The sequence below is a fragment of the Lutra lutra genome, chromosome 14 (genome assembly GCF_902655055.1).
Source record: "Lutra lutra chromosome 14, mLutLut1.2, whole genome shotgun sequence".
Taxonomy (NCBI): Eukaryota; Metazoa; Chordata; class Mammalia; order Carnivora; family Mustelidae; genus Lutra; species Lutra lutra.
Window position 1 is genome coordinate 13,801,632 of NC_062291.1, and position 24,632 is coordinate 13,826,263.

Genomic DNA, 24,632 nt, shown 5'->3' on the forward strand with positions numbered 1-24,632 from the left:
GTGACATCAGAAATCAAAACATGCTACAACCTGGTAGTTCTAGAAACTTCTGAAGTAAAATTTGGGGAGGTTAAAACAAATAACAACAAAACCAGAAAGGAAGACTGGCGTCAACGGTGGGTGGTCTGCTACCATATGTACCCATGTGACCTTGTTCAACTCACTTAACTTCTCTAGGCCTCAGATTCCCCACCTGTAAAATGAGAAGGTTGGACTAAATGATCTCTTTCAGATACTTTCCAGTTCTGAAAGTCTATGACTCCATCAAATGGACTGGGGAAGGGGAGTTGAAATATATATACCAAAAGCTACACTCAACTGACAAAGAGAGTTCATTAACTCTGGGATCCAATGTTTAGAAACACAAAAGTAAAAGGGCAGCCAAGTTCCCAGACTAGCTCCCCATGCCACCTATAACCATAATAATGTTAAGTGAGCCACAGTACTGACAGTGCAAGCCTAGGTCCTAAATTCTGGAAGCAGGAAGCCACTGAATACAGGAATGAAAAGAATTTCCTTCCTTTTCTTTGGATATAATGTTAAACTCAAATAAAATTTTGAAAAAGGCAGAATCTGTCTTTGGTATCTTTCTACCTACCTTCTGGGACTCTTAATGCCTAATCTTAAGAGTCTAAACCAGAACTGACTCACTTAATGGACTGCAGCTTTTGACACTTCTTGTTCTATGCTTTCTTTCTTTCTTTCTTTCTTTTTTTTTTTTTTAACTCAGCTTCTGAATCTAGTTATTCAAAAGTATAAAGCTTTGTGGTTTTTATTTTCCTCCACTGAAGCATTCTGGCATCTGCAACAAGGCTTGTTGTTACAGGAGGTTAATCAGGATGAGAGGAAGATCTATGCACAGATCATGTGTAAGCTGGGGCCCACCTACACGCCAAGTCTCTGCAGCACCTTTGTCTTTCACCTTGTTACCTGTCACCCCACACCCTCCACACCCCACCCCCGAATCTGACCATAATGGATTATCTGCCATACTCTAAACCCCACCATGCTAACCCTTCTTCCATGCCAACCTCTGCCTGCAATGCCATGCTCCCCACCCGGAGGTCTCCAGGAGAGCCTTAGCAGATTCCTTCACCCCAGCTCAAAAATGCCCTTCTTTATGAAAACTTGCCTAGGGGATACAGGTCCTATTTCCACTGTTCTCCACATAGCTCTCTTCTCTACAAGTTACCTCTTCTGCAATACTATGTCTACTTATCACCTTAGACTATAAAAACTACCAGAGACTGAAATGGTATCTTATTCACCTCTGTACCGCCAGCAAGTTTTACAAGGTCTAATATGTGGCAAAATCAGCATAAATGTTTGCTTCTTTGTGAATCCGAGGAAATTAATGAAAACTCACTAGGAGAAACAATAATGATGTCTACTTTACTCTCAAGTCTTCTGAGGTCTTATCGCTCAATTAAAGATAGATCACTAAATTAAAGATAGAAAAGCAACATCCTATAAGCCAACAAAGCACATAGAATCTTTCATCCTTTCTGGTGACGATTTAATTGCCCACCGAAGGCAGAAAAGAATCTTGCTCTTACATTTGAGAAATAAATTCTACAGAAACTATGACAATCAGGAAATGTAACTACAGATTAAAATTTTTTCTCTTGCATAATTTACAGACATCACAGAGGAAAAATAAAAACCAAGAAGAAAAATAACACATTTCATATACCATTTTTTAAAAGGTAGAAAATGGGTCAGTATTTTGGGAAGGAATAATAGTCTTCAAGGGCAAAAATGATAAAATATTTTCTTCCCATTTTTCTTTTGTTCTTTTTTTCCTTTTCACATCCCTACTGACAAAGTCAAAAAGAAAAACAAAAGGTTAAAGATAAGATAAACTAGCTGTAACACCAAGCGGGCAATCCTTACATCCCTGCCCCAAACAACAGAAACCACCCAACTCAACAATTTTAGGTAACTTATTTATGTTATGTACAGTTGGAGAATATCCTAAAAGCTGTTTCAATTGAATAACCTAAAGACACAGAATAAACAGAACCACACCCACTCTGAAGCACACCTCCACGGAAGAGGTTATTAAAGCTTTAACAGAAAAGCTCTGCTGTGAATTACACTGCAAGTCACCACAAGGCTACTGGCTCAAAGATGGGCTAGATGCCAAGTCATTTAAACCAGATCAAGTAAAGTGAATGTGTGCCAACATTGTTTTGACCTCATCACTATGCTTTCTGAATGACCTAACAATGCTCTTAATCAAACGTCTTGGACTAATTGTTTTAGGAACACAATTCTGTTAAAATATATCATTAACTCTACCTGATTCTAACAAGGAAATAACTTTCACTTAATAGTTATTTTTTAGAAGATATTTGCAAGCATACAAATAAAAAACATACTTACAGATTGTATATCTTGTAATGGTTTTTATGCTTTGAATCCAAAAACCTTAAAACAAAACAAACAAACAAAAAGCCACCATTAACAAAAATGAGCTAACATTTGAAATTACATTTATACTATTGAGAAAACCTAAAAGACAGATTCCATTTTTCCTAATCTCAAGCACCATTTAAGAAAAATAAACAAATTCCAATAAATATTCCCTTCATGGGTTTAATAATCAGGTCATTCTTAAATAATTATTACATTACACAGATTTATACAATCTGAAGTAAAGCCAGAGCTTTTCACAGAATAAATATTTTCATCTCTCTTCTCTATGAGGTTGAGTATTAAATAAGTTATTTAAAAGGCAGCATTAGCACTTAGCTTAAGTTCATCTAGCTCATTTAGATGTGAGAAAAATAGACATGTGTAATCAAGTAATCTTAAAAATAACATGAAAATTCAGCCATCATTTTCTTTCAAAGAAACTTTCCATATCTGAAAGATGCAAGTAGTAACTATTAACTCCATACAAAGTTTATTAAGTATTTTCACATATGTATTCTCAGTTGATGCTCACAGACATCTGACAGACAGAACTTACTCACATTTTACAAACAAGGAAAGTAAGAGTCAGAGAAATTATAAAACTCGCCCAAAGTCATACAGCTAATAAGCCAAAGAATCAAAACCAAAGACCTCTCCCTCCAAACAATTACAAAACTAAACAAGAGCAAAAACCAACCAAACAAACAAACCTAAACAAGAGCAACAATTACAGCCAATAAAAGCACTTGCCATGTGTTTTTACCACATGTATGTACTTTATGTATATACATTCATTTACCCTTAGGAGGTAGATAATAAGGGGAGAGAGTTTAGAAAAGTATAAGCTGAGGAAACAGCAGGATAAATAGAATAAAAAAACAAAGGGAAAACAAATAAGAAGATTTAAAGTCGAGGAGTTTCAACTTATGAGTTCTAGAGAAAAGAACAGAAAACACAAGGAGAAGAAATCCAAGATAATAATTCAAGAATAATACCCCAAAATGAAGGACAGGAGTTTCCCAAATCAAAGGATACAATGAGTATTCAGCAAAAGTGATGAAAATAGTCCCAAATACAGCATATATAGCTCAGTGAAATTTCTGAATACTGAAAAGATGAACGTAGGACCCTATAAGCTGCCCAAGAGGAAAGAGGTTTCATAAAAAGTATCTGGAATCAGAATTACACCACCCTTTTTAATGGCAACACTAGCAGCTAGAAAACAACCTCTAGAAAAAAACCTTCTGACTATTCCCAGCCTATTATACCATACCAAAAGAGACATTAAATCAAGTGTGAATATATAATAAAGGCATTTTTTAAACAAGAGAAATCTCAAATAATTTTGCTGTCCACATATTCTCTCTCAGGAAGTTACTAGAAGATGTGTTCCACCAAAACAAGGTAGAAAACCAAGAAAGAGGACGATTCCAGGAACTGAAGAATCCAACTCATGAGAAGGGGAAAAGGGAATCCTCAGAATGATGGTGAAGAAACATCTGAAGCAGACAGCTATAAGGCAAACCTAGTGAACAAGTGACCCAACTCACGGTAGATCAGAAGGCTCCTAAAGAAGATAAAATCGATTTAATGCCCAATGGGCTTGAACATGTTAAGAGATTTATAAAGTTTAGGGATAAACTGAAGTTAAGAACATAGAGACTAAAGAAGCTAAGAGAGAGAGAGAGAGAGAGAATTTTACCTCCAGGGAAAATAAAATGCTCAGGAAAAAACAGTTATAGTACTTAACTGTAAACTGCATTTATCTAGTCATAATCACATAAAACCCAAAATTGATATAACCAAAATTACAATTTAGCTACTACAAAGAGGGCTGAAAATGTGTGTGGTTGGGTAGAGAGGGAAGAGAATTCATACATTTGGATGTGAAATATCATGCCACACAATAATTACTCATAACTTTGTCACTAATTGAAATGATGTATTTGTATTTGTATGTCATACTAAAACTGTTGCAAATGGCAAAATATTATTTATAATCAACACTTTAAAATTAGGTTATTAGACTATAGATTTTATATAATGTGTTAACTATAGTATTCTAGCACATATTTGGTTTCTTAGTATTTTCTGAACTATTATAATCAAAACGAATATAACAATGACTTTCTCCTATACCAGCAAAACCTTCTCTCATGGACTTAGTATGATAAGATGGGTTCCTCTTAATTTCTGCAGAATCAAGCCCTCATTCCATAAACCACTCAGCAGTTTCCAAACTAGGCTCTCCTCGCATGACCATGTTTCATTAAGGGTTCCGGGTCCCTAGTATTTTTTTTTAATGGTATGCTTTCATGTTTTCATTCCTTGATACCCACTCCTATCAAGATTATCTTTTATTTAAATGTATTGAGAAAACATGAATTAAGTACCTGAAATTGTGCTTGTTTCCCTGGGATAAAATTATTTATGAATTATTATCCCTGCCATCAAAGTAATACTAGAGTAACTGTATCAGTGAGAATAAGGTTTAGCTGTGAGAAACAGAAGAAGGTGGGTGGAGGAGGGGCTCATAAACAAATATGCTACTAATTACACTGGATACACTACTCTCCCACATAAATTCCAGGATTAGTAGTGTACAACTGGTTGGGTAGATTTGTTTCATACAGGACTGGACCCAGGGCCCTTCCATCATATGCTCAGCCAACATGATGGGCAGTGCAAGGTCTACAATGGTGCACCATCATATTTGTATAAGAGCTGACTGGAGAAGGGAAAGGAGGATAGGCCCCTCCTTTAAGAACTCATCATTTCTACTTAAGAACAACAGATCTTAAGTTATCACATTATCAAATCTAGCCACAAGGGAAGCTGGAATTACCATGGGCATTCTGGGAAAACATGTACACAGCAAACAAGTGGTGTTCTATTAATGAAGGGAAAGGTAAAGATGATCATTGATTTTCTCTACGGTTGTTCTAGCCTCTGGTTGCAATTATCTCTAACCATTTTTCTTCTGCAAAACAAAAACAAGAACAAATGACTAATATTAATGTAACAGGTATATTTGTAATCCTTATTTAAAATCACTCTAAGAAGGGCTAAGAAGGGGTCCATAAGCTCCATCAGACTGCCAAAAAGGTACACGGCATAAAAAAAGACTAAGAACTCTTGCCAAGGGGCAAAGGGAAACGAAGGAAAATTACTACTTTGTGGTTCTGGTGGTGGTGGTTAATAAACCACAGAGAACAATTTCATCCTAATGTTTCAGGTGTACTTTTCTTTAAATATTTAAGGTATGTGTCACTTTTTAAGATTCTTCAGTTTAGCCTACTTCTTCAACGAACCAAGGAAGCATTGATTCTGATAAGACAACTTCTACTCAAATATGATTATACTACAGAAAAAAGTGGTGCTACACACCCTTCTACTCTTGTCTCTCGTACTTTATCTTCCCAATTCCTATACATTTCTCAATTTGTACTTTTGGATTTTCAGTTCAAAGTGAGATAAAATTTACATACAGTGAAACAGATCATAGGTGTACAACCATCTCAATCAAAATACAGACTATTCCACCATTCCAGAAAATTCCTTATGCCTATTCGCAGTCAAACCCAATAAGCTCCCAGGCAGCTAATATTACCACAGATTAATTTGTTCTTATTCCTGAACTTCATATAAATGTGACCATGTAAGATGTAGTCTTTTGTAAGTGGCTTCTTTCATTTAATCTAATGTTTTACAGATTTATCCATGTTACATGCATCAATAGTTCATTCCTTTTATTCGGAATATGATTCCACTGCATGACTACACCATCATCTGTTTACCCATTCTCCTTTGATGGATATTTAGGATGTTTACAGTTTGGGTTTATTATGAATAAGTACATATTCTTGTGCAAGAATTTTGGAGACACATGTTTTTATTTCCCTTGAGTAAATAAGTAATAACTAAGAAGAGAGTTGCTGGGTCGTAAGGTAGATAGGGCAGGTGTATGTTTAACTTTATAAGAAACTACTAAACAGTTTTCCCAAAACAGTTATACAATTTTACAATCTTATCTACATTTTAAGAGTTCCATTTGCTCCACAGTCCCATCAACATTTGGTGCTGTCAGTTTTAATCACAGCTTTCCCAAGAGGTACAAAGTGGTACCTTATTGTGGTTTTTAAATTTCCTTTTCCTGATGACTAATGATATTAAGCATATTTTCATTTGTTTATTAGCTATTTTTATACTTTCTTCTTTGAAAATGTCTGTTCAACTCACTGGCTCATCCCCCAGCACCCCCGTTGAATTAACTGGCTTTTTATTATTGATTTATAGAAGTTTTATATATTCTGGGTAAAAGTCTTTTATCAGATATATGTATTGACATAAATATTTACTCCTTATCTAGGACTTGCCTTTTCATTTCCTTAATAATGTGTTTTGATAATCAACAATTTAAAATTCTGATAAAAGGCTCCTGGGTGGCTCAGTTGGCTAAGTGTCTGCCTTCATCTCAGGACATGATCTCCAGGTCTTGGGAGCGAGTCCCATGTTGGGCTCCCTGCTCCACAAGAAATCTGCTTCTCTCTCTGCACCCCCATTCCACTTGTCCTTTCAGTCTCTCTCTCAAACAATAAATACACAGAATCTTTAAAAAAGCAAAATAAAATTCTGATAAAAATCTAATATATCAAATATTTCTTTTGTTTACAACTTTGTATCCTTTCTGAGAAATCTTTCCCTACCCCTAGAGTTCACAAAGATATTCTCTAGGCTTTCTTCCAGAAGCTTTATACTTCTATAGCTTCTTCTCAGTTTGCATTTTAATATGGTTGGAAATTCAGAAATTTAGATAAATGCTAAGGATAACTGGGATAACCAAAACAAAAACAAATTATTTGAAGGACAGTGACTATAAAATTCAGAAAACAACAACTCATTGCTATCTGCCATATCTTTTCCTCCAAGGGTTTTTTTTGGTTTGGTTTGGTTTGGTTTTTGAGAGAAAATGAGTAAGCAAGAATGATCTGCAAAATACAATTTTCTCCCAGAAAGCTAAAATTTAAATGTGAGCAATGAAAAGGTATTTGGGGGGCTAACAATTCACTTTTAGTTCATTTTGGGTCTGGAACTGTTAAGTTTTGAATCCAAATATATAAACCAATACTGTATAAATAAGGAAACACTCATCTTATAGCCCAAATCCAGGGAACATGATTCACATGTGGCTGCCCTGCACACACTTAAGTGGGGCTGAAATACCAAAACAGTCATAGCAGTTATCACAAGTTTTCAGGGAGAGATGGAGGTTTTCACTATTCACTTTCAACACTTCCACAACTGTTAAAACATAAGCATATACTACTTTCCAATGGAAAAAAAAAAAGTTTCCTGTCCTACTGTATTTTCCAAGAGTATAAATTGATGAAGTTATATATTAGTTATTTTACCTCCAGAAAGTCTGATGAGCTTAGAAATCCAGCTGTTTTTGAACAGTATATTTTAGTTTACATAAAATAAATATTTTCATATACTATTTTTGAATTAGAAAAAAATGGAAACCTGGTTTTTTTTTTTAACATGACAACAGTCCTCCTTGAGAAACAGTTTGGGTTTTGGGGGGTATTTTAAAATTTTATTTATTTATTTGACAGCACAAGCAGGGGAGGAGGAGAAGGAGAAGGAGGGCTCTCCTCTGAGCAGGAAGTCCAATGCAGGGCTCAATCCCAGAAGTCAAAGGCAGATGCTTAACTGACTGAGCCACCCATGTGCCCCCAGATATAGCTTTAATGAGATTCATGCAATTCCTGTTTATAAAGATTCATGAGTGGGTGCCTGGGTGGCTCAGTGGGTTAAAGACTTTGACCTTCAGCTCGGGTCATGATCCGAGTTCTGGGATCGAGCCCCACATAGGGCTCTCTGCTCCGTGGGAACCCTGCTTCCTCCTCTCCCTCTCTCTCTGCCTGCCTCTCTGCCTACTTGTGATCTCTGTCTGTCAAATAAATAAAATCTTTAAAAAAAAAAAAAAAAGACCCATGAGGCTTTTTTTAAGAGGTATCTTCACTCATACTAAGTCTGTCTTGAGGACATTTTTTAAAAAATTATTAGCAGGGGCACCTGGATGGCTCAGTGGGTTAATAAGCCTCTGCCTTCGGCCCAGGTCATCATCTCAGGGTCCTGGGATCGAGCCCCGCATCGGGCTCTCTGTTCAGTGAGGAGCCTGCTTCCCCCCATCTCTCTGCCTGCCTCTCTGCCTACTTGTGATCTCTCTCTCTCTCTGTCCAATAAAAATAAATAAAATCTTTAAAAAAAAATTATTAGCATACACTACCACAAAATTGCAAATCTGATCTCAGTGAGAAACAATGATTAACAAAACACAATTTGTTAAAATGCTGGTCACTGACCTTTAAATCCCTCCTAGAGGCACAGCCAGAGAAAGCTCAACCTTTAATTTCATCAAGACACTTCCTGTGTTATTTTAGCTAGGTGTCTATAACTTATATTCAAAACCAGTTTTTGATTCTCTTTTAAATTTCAAGTATTATTTATCAGAGACACAAGTGCTAAGAATGTCTGCTTCCCAAGCTTATATTTTCTTACATTTCACTCAGGAAGTACTGAGAACTTAATAAATAGCCTTAATGATTCCTTTTAACATGCGTTTTTAAAAAAAAAAAAATCACTTCAGTTCTTCAGTTCTAGAGAAGTAAACAATTTACTGGGGAAATCTTTCATAAAAATTAAATATCCCACAAAATAATACTGATTGGGCTAGTAAAATGGAAATACACTAAAATGGTAAATAAGCATCAAGTTGGTGGTGGCTTGCTTACCAGTGTGCAATATTAAGGCTATTAAAACAACATCCAGGTTGGAGACTGGGGAAGAATATCATTAATGATTAGCAATGTCTAACATCAGTCAGGAAAAGAGAATGATATAAAAATTTTCACTGCATTTGCTATTTCTGGAAAAAAATCAATACAAATTTATGGGTAAAATTCAATAAAAAGCAAAATTTGAACATTATAAATTATTTTATAGTAGTAAGGTTATTGTAAAAATTTCAGGCCTTAAAGTTTGTTCTTAAAATCTTTTTATATTGGTATTCAATACAAAGGGGTCATCTATTGCAAGTTTTCTTACAGTAGTATGTATATACTTTCAACCATTATAGAGTATCTGGTACAGGAATTATCCTCTGGCTAGACGCAAATCTAAAACTGGACAACCATTTTGGGCACTAAACAAAAGGCAGCACAGGCTTACAATCCTTCAGAAAAAAGGAACATGAGGTAACTCCCAAGACTACCTCACTTCCAGCGTGGAGGCTCTCTTCTAACACGGGGGGTGGTGGGGGGGAACAGAACAAATGCAACAAAGATCTCTCTGAGGTAAAAGGCAGAGATTGAGTTTGGGGGTGCTAAGACAGCTGAAGTTTGTAGAACAGAAAGGCAGAGAAAAGGGACTGAATAGGAGAGCCTCAGAAATCTGTGTGGAAATTCACCTTTGGTCCTTGGCCAAGAGTTGGGCTGCATATGTGCAGGATCTGAAAGCATAATGGAGATGACACCAGAGACAGCACAGCCAGGAGGAGGAGTTCTGGCCCAGCCAGAATGGAGAGACTTCATTGAAGCATACGAGGTATTCAGCTGAGCCCCCAGAAAGGCCACACCTTAGAACTGAGGACCATGCTCTAAGACGAAGGACAAACCTGAAAGAGGCCTGCCTTAACAAAGAAAACCAAGCCTGACAATACCAGAAGAAATGCCTGCCAAAATGAAACTCAACACCCTTAAAGAAAGTAACAATCCAGATTCCCTACAACATTATCTTTCACAACATACAACATATCAATCACGACATTCAACAATTAAAATTTATTAGACATGCAAAGCAGAAAAATAAGACCCATGACCAAGAGAAAAATGCAGTCAATAGGAACTAATTCCAAGATGAACCAGATGTTGGAATTAGCGGACTTCAAACAGCTACTATAAATACATACATGAATACAAACGAAGGTAACTACAATAAATGAAAGAAATGAAAAGGCTCAACAAAGAAACAGAAACTATAAAAGACAGAAATTCTAGGCCTCAAAAGTTCAGTATCTGGAAAGAAAAATCTACTCTTAACAGAAGACTGGAGACTGCAGAAGAAAGTTGTGGCAGACTGCATTTTTCAAGAATGACTGCATCACCCATCCCACATAGCTCTCCTTTCAACCTAACTTTAACACTTCTCCCATCAACTGGTAAAGTCTATGGTTCTTCCCCCTAGAACTTGGGCACACCTTTGTGACAACCTGAATCAAAATAAAATAAATAATAAATGACTAGATAATAAAAATGTCAAGCACTTCCACCTTGGACTCTGGATTTTCACTCTTGGCACGAAGTTAACAAACACAATATGATGAAGCATGAACTAACCCACATGGAGAGACCACTTGGAAAGGCCAAGTAGAGGGGTGCTGGCCAACAGCCAGGCTGATGATCCAGATAACAGCCAGCATTTACCAGACATGTGAGTGAAAACACCTGTAGATGATTCAGGCCACAATTTGCCAACTCATTTCTAGTCAAGTAGTCTTCCCAACTAAGATGCCAGATATTTTGGAGCTGAAACAAGCCATTCCACCATGCCTATTCTGAATTCCTAACTCACTGAATTTGCACTTGCAGATAAAATAAGTAAATGCTCTAGATCATATATATGTGTAGAGGCAGCTTGTTATGCATAAATATTAGGTGGAACACAAAAATATGAATCTGACAACAACAGATTAGTAGTAATTATCTAATCTGAAGAACAGAAATAAGAAATTGAAAAAATGAACAGCTCGTCAGTGACCTGTGTAACAATACAAAGTAGTTTATCACCTGTGTTACTGGAGTCTCAGAAGGACAGGTGAAAGACAATGGGACTTGAGTGGCTCAATGGGTTAAGCCTCCAACTCTTGGTTTCAGCTCAGGTCATGATCTCAGGGTCCTGAGATAAAGCCCAACTTTGGGCTCTGCACTCAATGCAGAGTCTGTCTGAAGATTCTCTCTCTTTCTCCCTTTGCCTCTCCCCGCATGTTCTCTCTCAAATAAAAAAAATAAATCTTAAAAAAAAAAAAAGATCAAAAAAAATAAAGAAAATTTGTTGCCATCAGACCTGCCCCTCAGGCTGAAGGGAATAATGGGAATAAAGGTAAAAGAACATTTTTTCCTTCCCTTTCTCTGAAACACAAGTGTATAAAGCAAATAAAATAACACTGTATTCTGGGATTTAATACATAGGTAGATATAAAATATATGACATTAATCATATAAAAGAAATGGAGGACTAAAGAATTTTACTTTTATAAGTTCTTACATTTAATGCTCACAATATCAACTCTAAGAGGACTAAAATAAACTAAGGACTAAAATAAATAAGAAGTGTGTTTTCTAATCCTTATTGCACAACCTCTAAATATATATATATACACATATATATATATATAGCTAGAAAGTCAACAGAATTAAAATGGAATACCTAAAATTATTCTATTAATCCCAAAGAGGACAGGAAAAGAGGAATGAAAGAGAATAAGAATGAATGAATGAACAAAAGGAGTATTGGACAACTAAACACAAACAGAAAAATGGTAAACAAAACAATTCAATAATTATAATAAATGTAAATGGACTAAATACACCAATTAAGAAAGTCAGTGATTATTAAGCAACTTTAAATTTGATCTTACTTATAATATTTTTTTATGAAATATAGTCTATGTAGGTTTACATATACTTGCTATATAAACTGGAGCACTCTACAGGCAAAATAAAACACAATGTTCAATTGTGAAGAATGCAAGATTACATAAAACAAATGCAAAACTCAATCTAGCTGCTCTACACACTTATACTATACTAATAAACTTGTTCCAATAAAGGTGGGGGGGAGGAATCTGGGTTGCAAGATAAACTTTCTTTATAGGCCTCAGAAATTCTGTTACTACTTTGGTGAAGTAACTATGACAGTCCAGGGTCTGATCCTCTACCTTCTGTGTAAGATGTAATCCTATCAGTATAGTGAGTGGTACTTTCGTTCAGAAACAAATTCAAACTCATGTCACATGACTGATACATAAATATCATAAAGACCATAACAGCAATATATTAATTTCCTTGAAAAGTCCAACTGACACGGGAATTATCCACATCTTTATGACAAGTTCAATATATTCCCATAAGGAGACCCACCAAAAAGTGAAAGTATAGTGCTGCTGAATTAAATGTGGAATCAAAGAAAAGAAGCTAGTTAAAGCAACTTCTAACAAAGACATTTTGATGTCTCCATCTTTACAACAGGAACTGTCTTGCCAAAAATATCTGAAGTTCATTGGCTAAAGCCTGGCCATGCTTTTTCCATGTTTCAACAGCTAACTGATCAATCCACCCACCGAAGGGCTTTATGTAGACTAAATTTATTCTAGACAATTAAATTCAAGCTTTATTGGAAAGCCTAAGTCATTCTCTTTCTTGAAAGTGAACTGGTATATCTCTGCTTGTTGTCAATATACACTGCTACTAAAGTTTATATTATTAGAGCATTTGATCACTTTTAAATGCTTGGAGAATTGATAAAAATTCATCTTACAAATATTTATTGAGTACCTCCTCTGTGACAACTACTATTGTATTTACAGGGTAGCACTGACAACCACAATCATAATAACAAATGCTCCTAGCAGTCTGGGAGAAACCCAGAAGCAAATCCTTTTTAAAGATATCCCATTCAGAAAAGACTACTACTCCAAAAATAGGTAAAAAAGAAAAATTCATATCTGAAAAGAAAAAAAAACAAATATCTACTTATTTGCTACATTTTTCTGTAGCTAACTCATTATTTGGCACCCTACTTAGTTCTGCTGCATTCATGTTAAATTAAAATTTGCTCATACAGCGCCTGGGTGGCTCAGTGGGTTAAGCTAAGCCTCTGCCTTCGGCCCAGGTCATGATCTCAGGTCCTGGGATCGAGCCCTGCATTGGGCTCTCTGCTCAGCAGGGACCCTGCTTCCCCCTCTCTGACTGCTGCTCTGCCTGCTTGTGATCTCTCTCTCTCTGTGTCAAATAAATAAATAAATAAATAAAATCTTTTAAAAAAAAATTAAAATTTGCTCTTAGAACTCTAATATACCTACAGCTGCCATTGCTACTACTAAAACATGAAATTGGGTTGTTGTTTTTCTTTTTAATACGTAAGTCATCTCTGCCTTAATCCCATTAACACAGGCAAGCTCCAAACACTCTTTTCTCCTAGTCATCTTCAAGTTGTCAAACTTAAGATCAGTTATACATCCAATATAAGTAAAGTATCCTGTTAAAAATGCACTCTTAATGGGGGCGCCTGGGTGGCTCAGTGGGTTGAGCCGCTGCCTTCGGCTCAGGTCATGATCTCAGGGTCCTGGGATCGAGTCCCGCATTGGGCTCTCTGCTCAGCGGGGAGCCTGCTTCCCTCTCTCTCTCTCTGCCTGCCTCTCCGTCTACTTGTGATCTCTGTCAAAATTAAAAAAAAAAAAAATTTTTTTTTAAATGCACTCTTAACACTTGCCTGCACAGTACTGCCTTCTCCTCTATTACTTCAAGTTAAACACAAAAGCAAAACTAAGAGTTTTATATTAAAGTCTGATCAAAGACAAGGATCCCCAGTAGGAAAGAAAATCTACTCTCTCAAAAGAGGAATAGAACTAGAGGGAAAAGAAACAGCAGAGGAAATGAACTATCAGTGAAAAAATTCAGAAAGCTGTTACTATGAACTAAAAACTGCCAAGCACTTCTCCAAAGAAGTTGTATCATTCTGCACTTTTACCAACATGGATTAGAGTTCCAATTGCTCTATATCCTTGCCAACCCATTACCCCTTGAAGTTTTAGCCATCCCAGTAAAATTTGAAACAGCACCTCATTATCTTTTAATTTCCATTTCTCCAATGATTTATTTTGAATATATTTTAATATATTTACTTATCATTTAAGTATTTTCTTTTGTAAAGTTTCTGTTCAAATTTTTTTTTTGTCTTTTCTTTATGGGGTTGTCCTCTTATGAATTTTTAAAATCATCTTTATATTGCATTGAGTTCAAGTCCTTTGGATATATGCATTGTGAGTACTTCTTCCAAACTTGCTGTTTTTTGGAGTTTTTGGTTTTGTTTTTTGTTTTGTTTTTTAAATTTTACTAATGGTGTCTTTCAAACAACAGAAGTTTTTAATGCTGATGAAGTCCAACTTGTGAATTTTTTCTTACCCGGTTAACTTCTTATGTACTGTCTAAGAAATCTCTGACTAAACCAAAGGTCACAAAGATTTTCTTCTCTGTTTGTATCTATTCGTTTTATAGTTTTACATGTTACTTTTATACTTCTATCTACAATATCCATTTGTATGTAATATGAGATTTTTGTGTATTATCAGAAGTAGTTGTCTTCATACTGATATTCAGTTGTTCCAAAACCATTTGTTAATATGAGTATCCTGTCCCCAGTGAATTCTCTGTCATCTTTTCTAACAACCTATGTCTGAGTTTTCCTGTAATCTCCATTCTGTTCCATTAACCTAAATACATATACCTTTTTTTCTTTCAGTAATTATATCGTATGACCCAGCAATTCTTTTCATGGATATTTAACCAAAAGACATAAAAATATATGTCCACAAAAGTCTTGGCCATGAATGCTCACAGCAGCTTTGTTCATAATAGACCTAAATTTACAATAACCCAAACGCCCATCACAGGTGAGTGGATAAATAAATTATATCATAACTATACAGTGGAATACTATTCAGCAATAAAAAGAAAAAAGTCACTACTGATTTAAGTAACAACCAAGGTAATTATGCAAAGACTAAGAAACCCAACCGAAAAAAGTACATACTCTATAACTGCATTTATATAAAATATTAACACAGTCAAACTTAACTACAGTGAAGATTTAGAAACTGCCCAGAATCAAGGCTGGGGGACTGACTACAGAGAGACATGAAGAAAACTTTTATGGCAATAAAAATGTTCTAAATCATGACTGTGGCGATGTTTACATGGATGTATATACATGTCAAAACTCCCTGAACTGTACACTTAAAGTGAATATACTTTACTGCAAATAAATTATACCTCAATAAAGTTGATTTTAAAAGTAATCTGATTACACCTACCAAATGTAAAATGCAACCCACGTCAAAATATCTCAAATGTATTTTGCTTAATACCAGAGATAGCAATACAACAAGTATATCACCTTCAGGAATGAGAACTTTTTAGAATGAAAAGCAAAACGACACTAAGAAAAGCACTGTCCAGGGTGCCTGGGTGGCTCAGTCATTAAGCATCTGCCCTAGGCTCAGGTCATGATCCCAGGGTCCTGGAACTGAGAGCCCTGCATCAGGCTCCCTGCTCAGCAGGAAGCCTACTTCTCCCTCTCCCACTCCCCCTGCTTGTGTTCCCTCTCTTGCTGTGTCTTTCTCTGTCAAATAAATAAGTAAGTAATCTTTAAAAAAAAAAAAAAAAAAAAAAAAAGCACTGCCCAATAGAACTTTTCACAGTGATGAAAATGTTCTGTATCTATGCTGTCCAGCACAGAAGCCACTAACCACATGTAGCTATTGAAAACTAATGCAAATGAACATTAATGAGTAAATTTATCTTAACTAATGTAAACATAAAGAGCTACATGTGGCTAATAGCTAACATATTGGACAGCACACAGAGATCTTTGAAAAAAACACAACAGACCACAATACATATGCTTAGGAAGGTAGTGGAAATGGGTACATTCTTGGAATAGAGCATAAAATTAAAACAGGAAAGTTACAGTAATTACTGGGACTTTACAACTGTCAAAATACCTATTGAAAAAGGTTTTTTTAAAAATATTTTATTTATTTGACAGACAGAGATCACAAGTAGGCAGAGAGGCAGACAGAGAGAGAGAGAGGAAGCAGACTCCCCGCTGAGCAGAGAGCCCAATGCGGGACTCGATCCCAGGACCCTGAGATCATGATCTGAGCCAAAGGCAGAGGCCTAATCTGAGCCACCCAGGAACCCCTGAAAAAGTATTTTCAACCATATGCTGTTTTCTAACAAATTCCTGGTATGTTTGATTAATTTTATTAGGAGATTAATACAATAAAGAAGAAAACTAAAATTCTGGATATATTTCTAACCAAGAATGAGGAACAAGTTTCAGTGGAAATGCCAGGAAACAGGGAGAAAGTGTTCATATAATTTTAGAATTCACGTCAGACAAGGAAGGAAATACTGGCATAGTTAGATATGATACAGATCAGTAAAACGGATTTCAAAAGCTTCATTTAAATAACAGGCTATGAATTCATAACTCAAAATCCAAAAGGAAAGATTACAGAGAGACTTTAAAAACTAAAATTCTGTATAAACAATCACAAGCGATACTAGTTTTAAAAAGGCAAATGAACAGAAATTACCTTAGAAAACCAATCAATACAGTTGCAGAGAATTCACTCACAATGTTCAGATTTAAAAGGTTACAACTGGGGGGAAAAAAGGGAAATAATCCTAGATGAATACAAAAGAGCATATATAAAGGAACATAAGAACGATAAAGACAAAAGAAAAGGCTTGAAATGAGGAAAATGTCTGGATCCAAAAAGAACATTAAAAAAGGTAGAACTCCACAGGTTAGAGAGTCATATGACAGAGGATAAGCAGAACTCCTAAAAGAAAGAAAGAAAGAAAGAAAGAAAGAAAGAAAGAAAAAGAAAAGGCAAGGCTAGGCTTAGGAGCCACTAAATTCCCTTTCACTTCTATTGTCTCTGTCCAAGAGAAGTTTTGCTCTGATTCAGTAACTCAAGAGTGGTGGATTCATGACATTTTTCTGGATTAAAATTGTTTCAATTTGCTATTTAAGCAAGGTTATTTCTTAAAGAATATTCCTGAACAAACAACTGTTAACAAAATCTTGACAGTCCATGATTATACATATTAGTAAAGCATACAGTTAGCAATCAATAATTTGAAACAGAGATAATCCATCAAGCTCTAACAGCTTCACCTGAATCTCGCAGTCATAAAATTCAAAAGACTAGCAAGGCGGGGCATTATAAAATTGTCTTAAGAAAGAATACCACTAACATCCTTATTTTTTGAAGCGTTCATAAAAATCATTAAGGAAAAAATAATTTTAAATATGCTGAAGATAGGGTCAGTCAGTACACATGTACAAACCAAAAGGAAAAAATATGACCAATACACATCACAAAGTCGCTTAATCTCACAATTAAAGAAATGCAATAAAAACTCAAATTACCCAACAAATCACAAAAAGTTTAAGTTTGATAATATTCAGTATGCCAAGACTGAAGGGGGAAAGACGCTGTCATACATGTTGGTGAGAATAAACTCCACTGTGGAGTAGAGAAAAACTCCACTGCTCCACTGCTAAGAATCTACCTCCAGGGCGCCTGGGTGGCTCAGTTGGTTGAGCGACTGCCTTCAGCTCAGGTCATGATCCTGGAGTCCCGGGATCGAGTCCCGCATCGGGCTCCCAGCTCCACGGGGAGTCTGCTTCTCCCTCTGACCTTCTCCTCGCTCATGCTCTCTCTCACTGTCTCTCTCCTCTCAAATAAATAAATAAAAAATGTTAAAAAAAAAAAAAAAGAATCTACCTTCAGTAAATACCTGTTAAAGGACACCAAGGTATGTATGTGAAAATGTTTATTAGAGTGCTATTTTCAATAGTAACAAACAAGATATAACCTAATGAGCATCGGAGGGGACTGTTTATTATGGAATGATCATAACATGGAATAAAAGCCAATAACAAAATCAGTTCCATCTCCATGTCAGTATGGAAAATTCCTAAGTATGTTAAATGGAAAAAAAAAAAAAAAAGAATACCTGAAAGTTTTAATTGTAGGTATCTTTGGGAAGAGAGTCTGAGGATAGGACGTGTGAAGTAAGAGAAATCTGTAGGAGGTATTAGTCCTCTTTAGGCTGTTAAGCATCCACAACCATTCTAATTTGGAGAGAATTTCAAGAGGTGAGAAGCAAATATTCCCTTCCCTATCTTTCTCATCATGTGTGCAAGCCTAACACCAATTAGGTCCTCCCACTCTGGACACTGAATCCTAGGTGATGATAGCAAGGGGCAAAGGAGTCAGATCACTGAAAGAAAGCTCCAGAAGCACTGAAAGCTTATGAGCACAGTCACCAACAGGCAGTCATGGCAGCAGTACCTGGGAGAGCAAGTTTTCAAGCAGCCATGTCCTAAGCAGAGACTGACTTACTGTAACGTCTTGACCATGCCTTGCTTCCCTCAGCATCTGCAAAATTTCTAAGCCTGATTCTCTACCTATGAGCTATCTAACATTTTTCAAATAATTCTTTTCTGCTTAATTAGAGCTACTTTCTGTCATGTGCAACCTAGAACCCTGACTCTGTTCTTTTATGTATTATCCTATAGCTGTTCGGTTTTGTTTTTCGGCTTTTGTTTGTTTTTTTTGTTTTGGGGGGGTTTTTTTGACTGAGGGTTGGTAAAATACTTTTTGTACTCCCTTTAATAATGTGAACTATACAATTTCTTATCTAGCACTTTGGGCAACAGTGAGACTGGCAGGAGAATAAACAATCTATTTAAAAGAAAATATCACAGCATTTTTAAAAAGGGGGGAGGGTAAGTTCTCTCAAAGAACTTGAATATTACTTAGGAAAACATTCACCATGGCTGCCCCTCCCACTTCCTCCTCTCTCCTCCCAAGGATTTCATGCCCACAATTGGCTCATTGCCTTATAAATTTGATACAATGGAAAAGCGGAAAAAAGCAAGAAAACAGCACTTTCCAAAGGGAAATGGGAAAATTTAACTACAGATAACTTGGAAAGTAGACTAAAAACTTAAGAGCAAAGAGGTAATACCCTCAAAATGTGGAAAATCTAGAGTACAATCTTTCTAAGACATACTATACCTTACTTCAAATAATTTCAATATATAATAATCTGAATTCATTAAAGACAGCTGTGAGAATAAACAGTCTTTAGTTTTTAGAAGTCTTTTCTTTCCTCAAAGAATTCCTATGAACTCCTATGAGCTGCCAAAGTGCATTTTAAAATCATTTTTGTCAAAGGAATACATAAACATGTATTTCAAAAGATTAAAAAAAACTTGTAATAAGAAATTAGTTGAGGGAAGATGGCAAAGTAGGAGTCACCAGGAATCCATCTCCCCACCTAAACAAGAATTGTACTGGCATAATCTGACTAGTGTAACTATTTTGGAACCCTGGAATCTATTCAAAAGCTTGCAGCTTCTAGGGAAAGGCTTAGACAGTAAATCACAGTTAATTTCAGTCAATTTCAACTCTCACTATGGTAGCAGCTACCCACCCCAGGGCCCGCGCCCCCCGCCCCCCGTCACCTCCCAAAAAGAAGCCATGCACATATACCTAGCACAGCCTACACCAGCTTATGGGACCTTGTCCTCCAAATATCAGAGATCTGTGTTCTGATCATTGGCTGCTGCTTCTGATTACATACCTGCACACAGAAGCAGGCCACCACTGCTGAAAACCCCAATGATGGAAAAGGCTTCCAGGGGACTTAAAGATCTAGAGCCCATTTTTTCCCTTCATTTCCCCCCTTTTTCCTCATTTAGGAGCCAGGCATTAAAGACTTGACATCCATTCTTGTGTGAATGTAAGTTTGCAACTCTTGTGGGTAACTACCCAAAGGGATGCAATTGCTTGATTTTATGGAGTATGTTTAGTTTTGTAAGAAACTACCAACTGTATCAAAGTGGCCATACCATTTTGCATGCTGTGGGTTTTTCATATATTGCCATATTGGATAGTACCAGAGTTTTTGTATGCTACATACTGGATGATTTCACCTATATGACAGTATAGAAAAGTCAGCAGTATGGAGACAGTAAAAAAAATCAGCAGTTGCCAGCAGCTGGGGTGGGAGGAAAGGGACAAACAGGCAGATTGCAGACTACTGTTAGAGCAGTGAAACCACTAGGTATGTTACTATGATCGTGGATACATGTCATTAAAATTTGTCCAAGCCCATATGACACACAACACCAAGAGTGAACCCTAATGGAAATTATGGATTTTGTATAATGATGTCAGTACAGGTTCATCAATACAACAAATAAACCACTCTGGTAGAGGGCAAGGATAATGAAGGAGACCATATATGTGTGAGGGCAGGGGGCATACAGGAAAGTTCTGTATCTTCTAATTGAATGTAGCTGTGAATGTAAAATAGCTCCAAAAACTAAAGTCGATTTAAAAAGAAAAAATCCACACCCTATAGCTACTATGACATGCGATGGTAAAAGTCAAAAATTGTCCTCTAAGGTCAATAACAAAACAGGAAGTCTGTTTTGCTACTTCTATCCAAAAAGGCAACCATATTGGAAAGGAAGAAATAAAATTATCTCTGTTTGCAGATGACATGTTCTTATATGTTTTTACATGTACCTTAAAGATTCCACAAAAAAAACATCAGAATAAACAAACTAAGCAAAGCAGCAGCATACAAAATTAACGTGCAAAAATCAGCTGTACTTCTATACACTGACAATGAACAATCCAAAAAGGAAAATTCCATCCATGCCAAACACCGAAAAAGAATATCTATGAAAGAACTTAATTAAGGAGGTGATATACAGAGAAAACTATAAAACACTGTTGAAAAAAAAATTAAAGACCTAAAAAAATGGAAAGATACCCCAATCTGATGCTGTTAATATTTCAATATCATCCAACAAAATCTACAGATTAATATCATTCAAAAATCCCCAAAACTTTTTTTTTTTTTAACTAGAAAATTCCATCCTAAAATTCATATGGACTCTCAAAAACCCTCAATGGCCAAAACAATCTTGAATCAGAGGAACAAAGATGTAAGACTCACAAATTACTGATTTCACAATCTACCATAAAGATACAAAGTGTTGTACTGGCATGAAGACAGATATGTATGCCAATTGAATAGACTAGAGAACCCAGAAATAAACTCTTGTATATATGGTCTAATAATTCTCTGACAAGTATGGCAAGACCATTCAATGACGAAAGGATGGTCTTTTCAACAAATGGTGTTGGGCAAAGTGGATATCCACATGTAAAAGCATCAAGTTAGACCCTTATCTTAAAGCATAGTCAAAAATTACTTAAAATGGATTAATGATCTAAGCAAAAAAGACCAAACACTATAAAACTCTTAAAAGGAAACACAGGAGAAAAGCTTCATAATACCAGTTTAGCAATGATTTCTTGAAATGTTCATATCAGCATTATTTACAACAGTCAAAAGGCAGAAGCAACTCAAGTGTCCATCCATGGATGAATAAACAGAATGTGCTATATACATACAAGGGAAGAAAACATGGCCAATACAGGCCACAACATGAGTGCACCTTGAAGACATTACGCTAAACGAAGTCACAGGCTATGCTTAGTCAGTCACAAAAAGGCAAAGATTGCATGACTCCACTTATATAGGTGCCCAGAATAGTTACATACACAGACACAGAAAGTAGAACAGTGGTTGCCAAGAGCTCAGAGTAGAGAAAATGGGGGAGCTACTATTTAATGCATACAACATTTCAGTGTGGTAGGGAAAAAAAAAAAGTTTTAGGTATGGATGATGAAGACAGCTGTACAATATGAATGTACCTAAGGCCACTGAAGTATACACTCAGAAATGGTTAAAATGGTAAAGTTTAGTGGTACCTGGGTGGCTCAGTTGGTTAAGCATCTGACTCTTAACTTCAGCTCAGGTCCTGATCTCAGGAATGTTAGAGCCCTGCATTAGTCTCTGGGTTGGGCATGGAGCCTGCTTGAGACTCTTCCTCTCCCCTCTGCCCCCTCACTGACCCCCCTCTCAAAAAAAAAAAACAAAGAAAAGAAAAATTTAAAACGTAAATTTTAAAGCCCCTTTCTTTATTTTGATGGTTTATTCTCTTATTTTGTTAGGGCACATGGTCTAGGAATTTCCTAAGAAATGTTGCATGGTGGATACATTTTTTTTTCTTGTTCTTGAAGGTCCTTCTTTCCTCCTTTTGCACTTGACTAATGGTTTGGCTGGATACAGAACTCTGGGCTGAACGCAGAACTTGTAAAGCGCTAGTCCTCCATCTTCTATCTTTAAATTAGATTCTTAGATTATGAGAAGTTAGAGGATATATATATATTCCTAAGCCCTCCTAAATGATCCCAAAAGCTTTTGAGACATTCTCATTATTTCTGATGTTCTTAAAGAAATCTTGTAATAACTGCCTGGTGTTGGCCTGTTTTCATTCGTTGTGCTTGGCACTACGAATGAAACTCAATCTGGAAACCCAAATCCTAAATAAATTTTCTGGAATATGCCTATATAGGCATATTCTGGTGTACATATGTATGTGGTAAAACATTTCATCCTCTGATAGATATGGCTACTAAGACAACCAGCTTTGAAATCTCACAGACTGGACTCGACCCTCAGCTCACTACTTACCTGCTATGGCACTTGGGGAAGTTAACTTCTTTTAAACCATATATGAAATGGGGACAGGTTAATTGTAGAGATTTTTAATAAAATGACACATGTAAACAGCTTATACAACAGAAACACATGTATGTACCTAAATGAAAAGTAAGTGTTACCTATTATTAAAATCCTAAAAGCTAGACTGGTACAGATACTATAAACACTGTTAAATCCATCAAGGATCTGCTATTTGTAAGGAAATAAGACTAACAAAAGAAGTGGGAGGCAGCCAATGGGTATAGGCTTTTCTTTTGGGGTATTAAAAACATTTGGGGAGGGCGCCTGGGTGGCTCAGTGGGTTAAGCCGCTGCCTTCGGCTCAGGTCATGATCTCAGGGTCCTGGGATCGAGTCCCGCATCGGGCTCTCTGCTCAGCAGGGAGCCTGCTCCCTCCTCTCTCTCTGCCTGCCTCTCTCTCTACTTGTGATCTCTCTCTGTCAAATAAATAAATAAAATCTTTAAAAAAAAAAAAAAAAACATTTGGGGACTTGAGAGAAGTGGTGGTTACAAAATACTGGAAAGGTACCAAATGTTAGTGAATTGTTCACTTTAAAATGACTGATCTTATGTTATATAATTTTTGCCTCAATAAAGAGAAAAAAGGAAGCAGGAAAATGAAAGGCAGTATAAAGGAGAAGTCAAAAGTTGTTGAAAATGGAGAATGGAAACAATACTCTTTCCTCTAAATTAGTGTGACACTTTCCTCTATATACTCTCTTTTTAATTCTTGGAACTGAACAGCCAATAATGATAATGTTGGAAAGACAAACACTTCCTTTTTTATCGTATATTAACACATAAATAAAAGGTTGATTGAGAGATCGACATATAATTAAGAGAAGATTATTTTACATTTCTTTGGGAAGAACTATAAAACAGGAAAGGTGGAGGATATACACACACACATACGAACAAAAAAGCTGATAGTATAGAAGACAATGGATAAAGTCTTTTTTTTTTTTAATCACTATGTATCAGAACGCTCAGCTCTAAGACTTTTCTTACAACAAATATGGGAATCTACCCGCATCTAAAATCTTTCCAATAAAAGGGGAAGTAAATTACTTCCTACTGATTTCAGACTAGGGGGAAATATTGTTACATGCATCTTTTTTCATTTTCAACACTTCCCAAATTGTACTCCAAGAAACACTGTTTTAGAAAGATGTTATTTTAACACAGTACAAAAGAAATGAGAGAAGGGAGAATGAGGGGAAGAGAAAGAAAAAAAGGAAAAGGAAAGCAGCATATTCGAATTTCATTCTTGGGAGATTTGCAAGGCATAGTAGTGTGTTAAAGGTTCTGCAGTAAGAAAGCCAGTTCACCTCTATTAAACCTACATTTGGCTGATTTATTAAGTACAGAACAGTTCTTAAGCTATGTCGGTTAAACACATAATGCATCATTTTGTTAAAGGCTGCTTAGATTTATACCAGATAACATATAAATTAGGGTAATTTCAATATTAGCCCAGGGGGATAAGATTACCACACATATCCAAGAATAATCAATTATCTGAATAAAACATTGTTTCAAATTACCAGCTGGTCAGAGCAAGAGCTTAATGGCAGTAAAGGAGGGGAAGAAAAGGTGGGGATAAGAGGAAAAGAAGAAAAAACAATCTGGGAAGAGTTAGCTCTTCATTTTCCCTTGTTAAGATGTCCTTGTCCTGACCTGTCAATTCTGATTATTAAGCCTAACA

The 24,632-nt window shown here is 36.1% G+C and overlaps 1 protein-coding gene across 4 annotated transcripts in view; it reads right to left on the reverse strand.

Moving 5' to 3' along the window:
- Window positions 1–24,632, reverse strand: part of PTEN (phosphatase and tensin homolog) — a 124,821-nt gene that overhangs the window by 34,603 nt on the left and 65,586 nt on the right. For 3 of the 4 annotated variants that reach the window (XM_047701730.1, XM_047701731.1, XM_047701729.1), the window contains one exon: window positions 2,386–2,430. The exons of the other annotated variant lie outside the window; for it this stretch is intronic. In XM_047701730.1, the coding sequence (XP_047557686.1) occupies window positions 2,386–2,430 (45 nt within the window). The remainder of the gene's footprint in view (window positions 1–2,385; window positions 2,431–24,632) is intronic. 4 annotated transcript variants of the gene reach the window in all.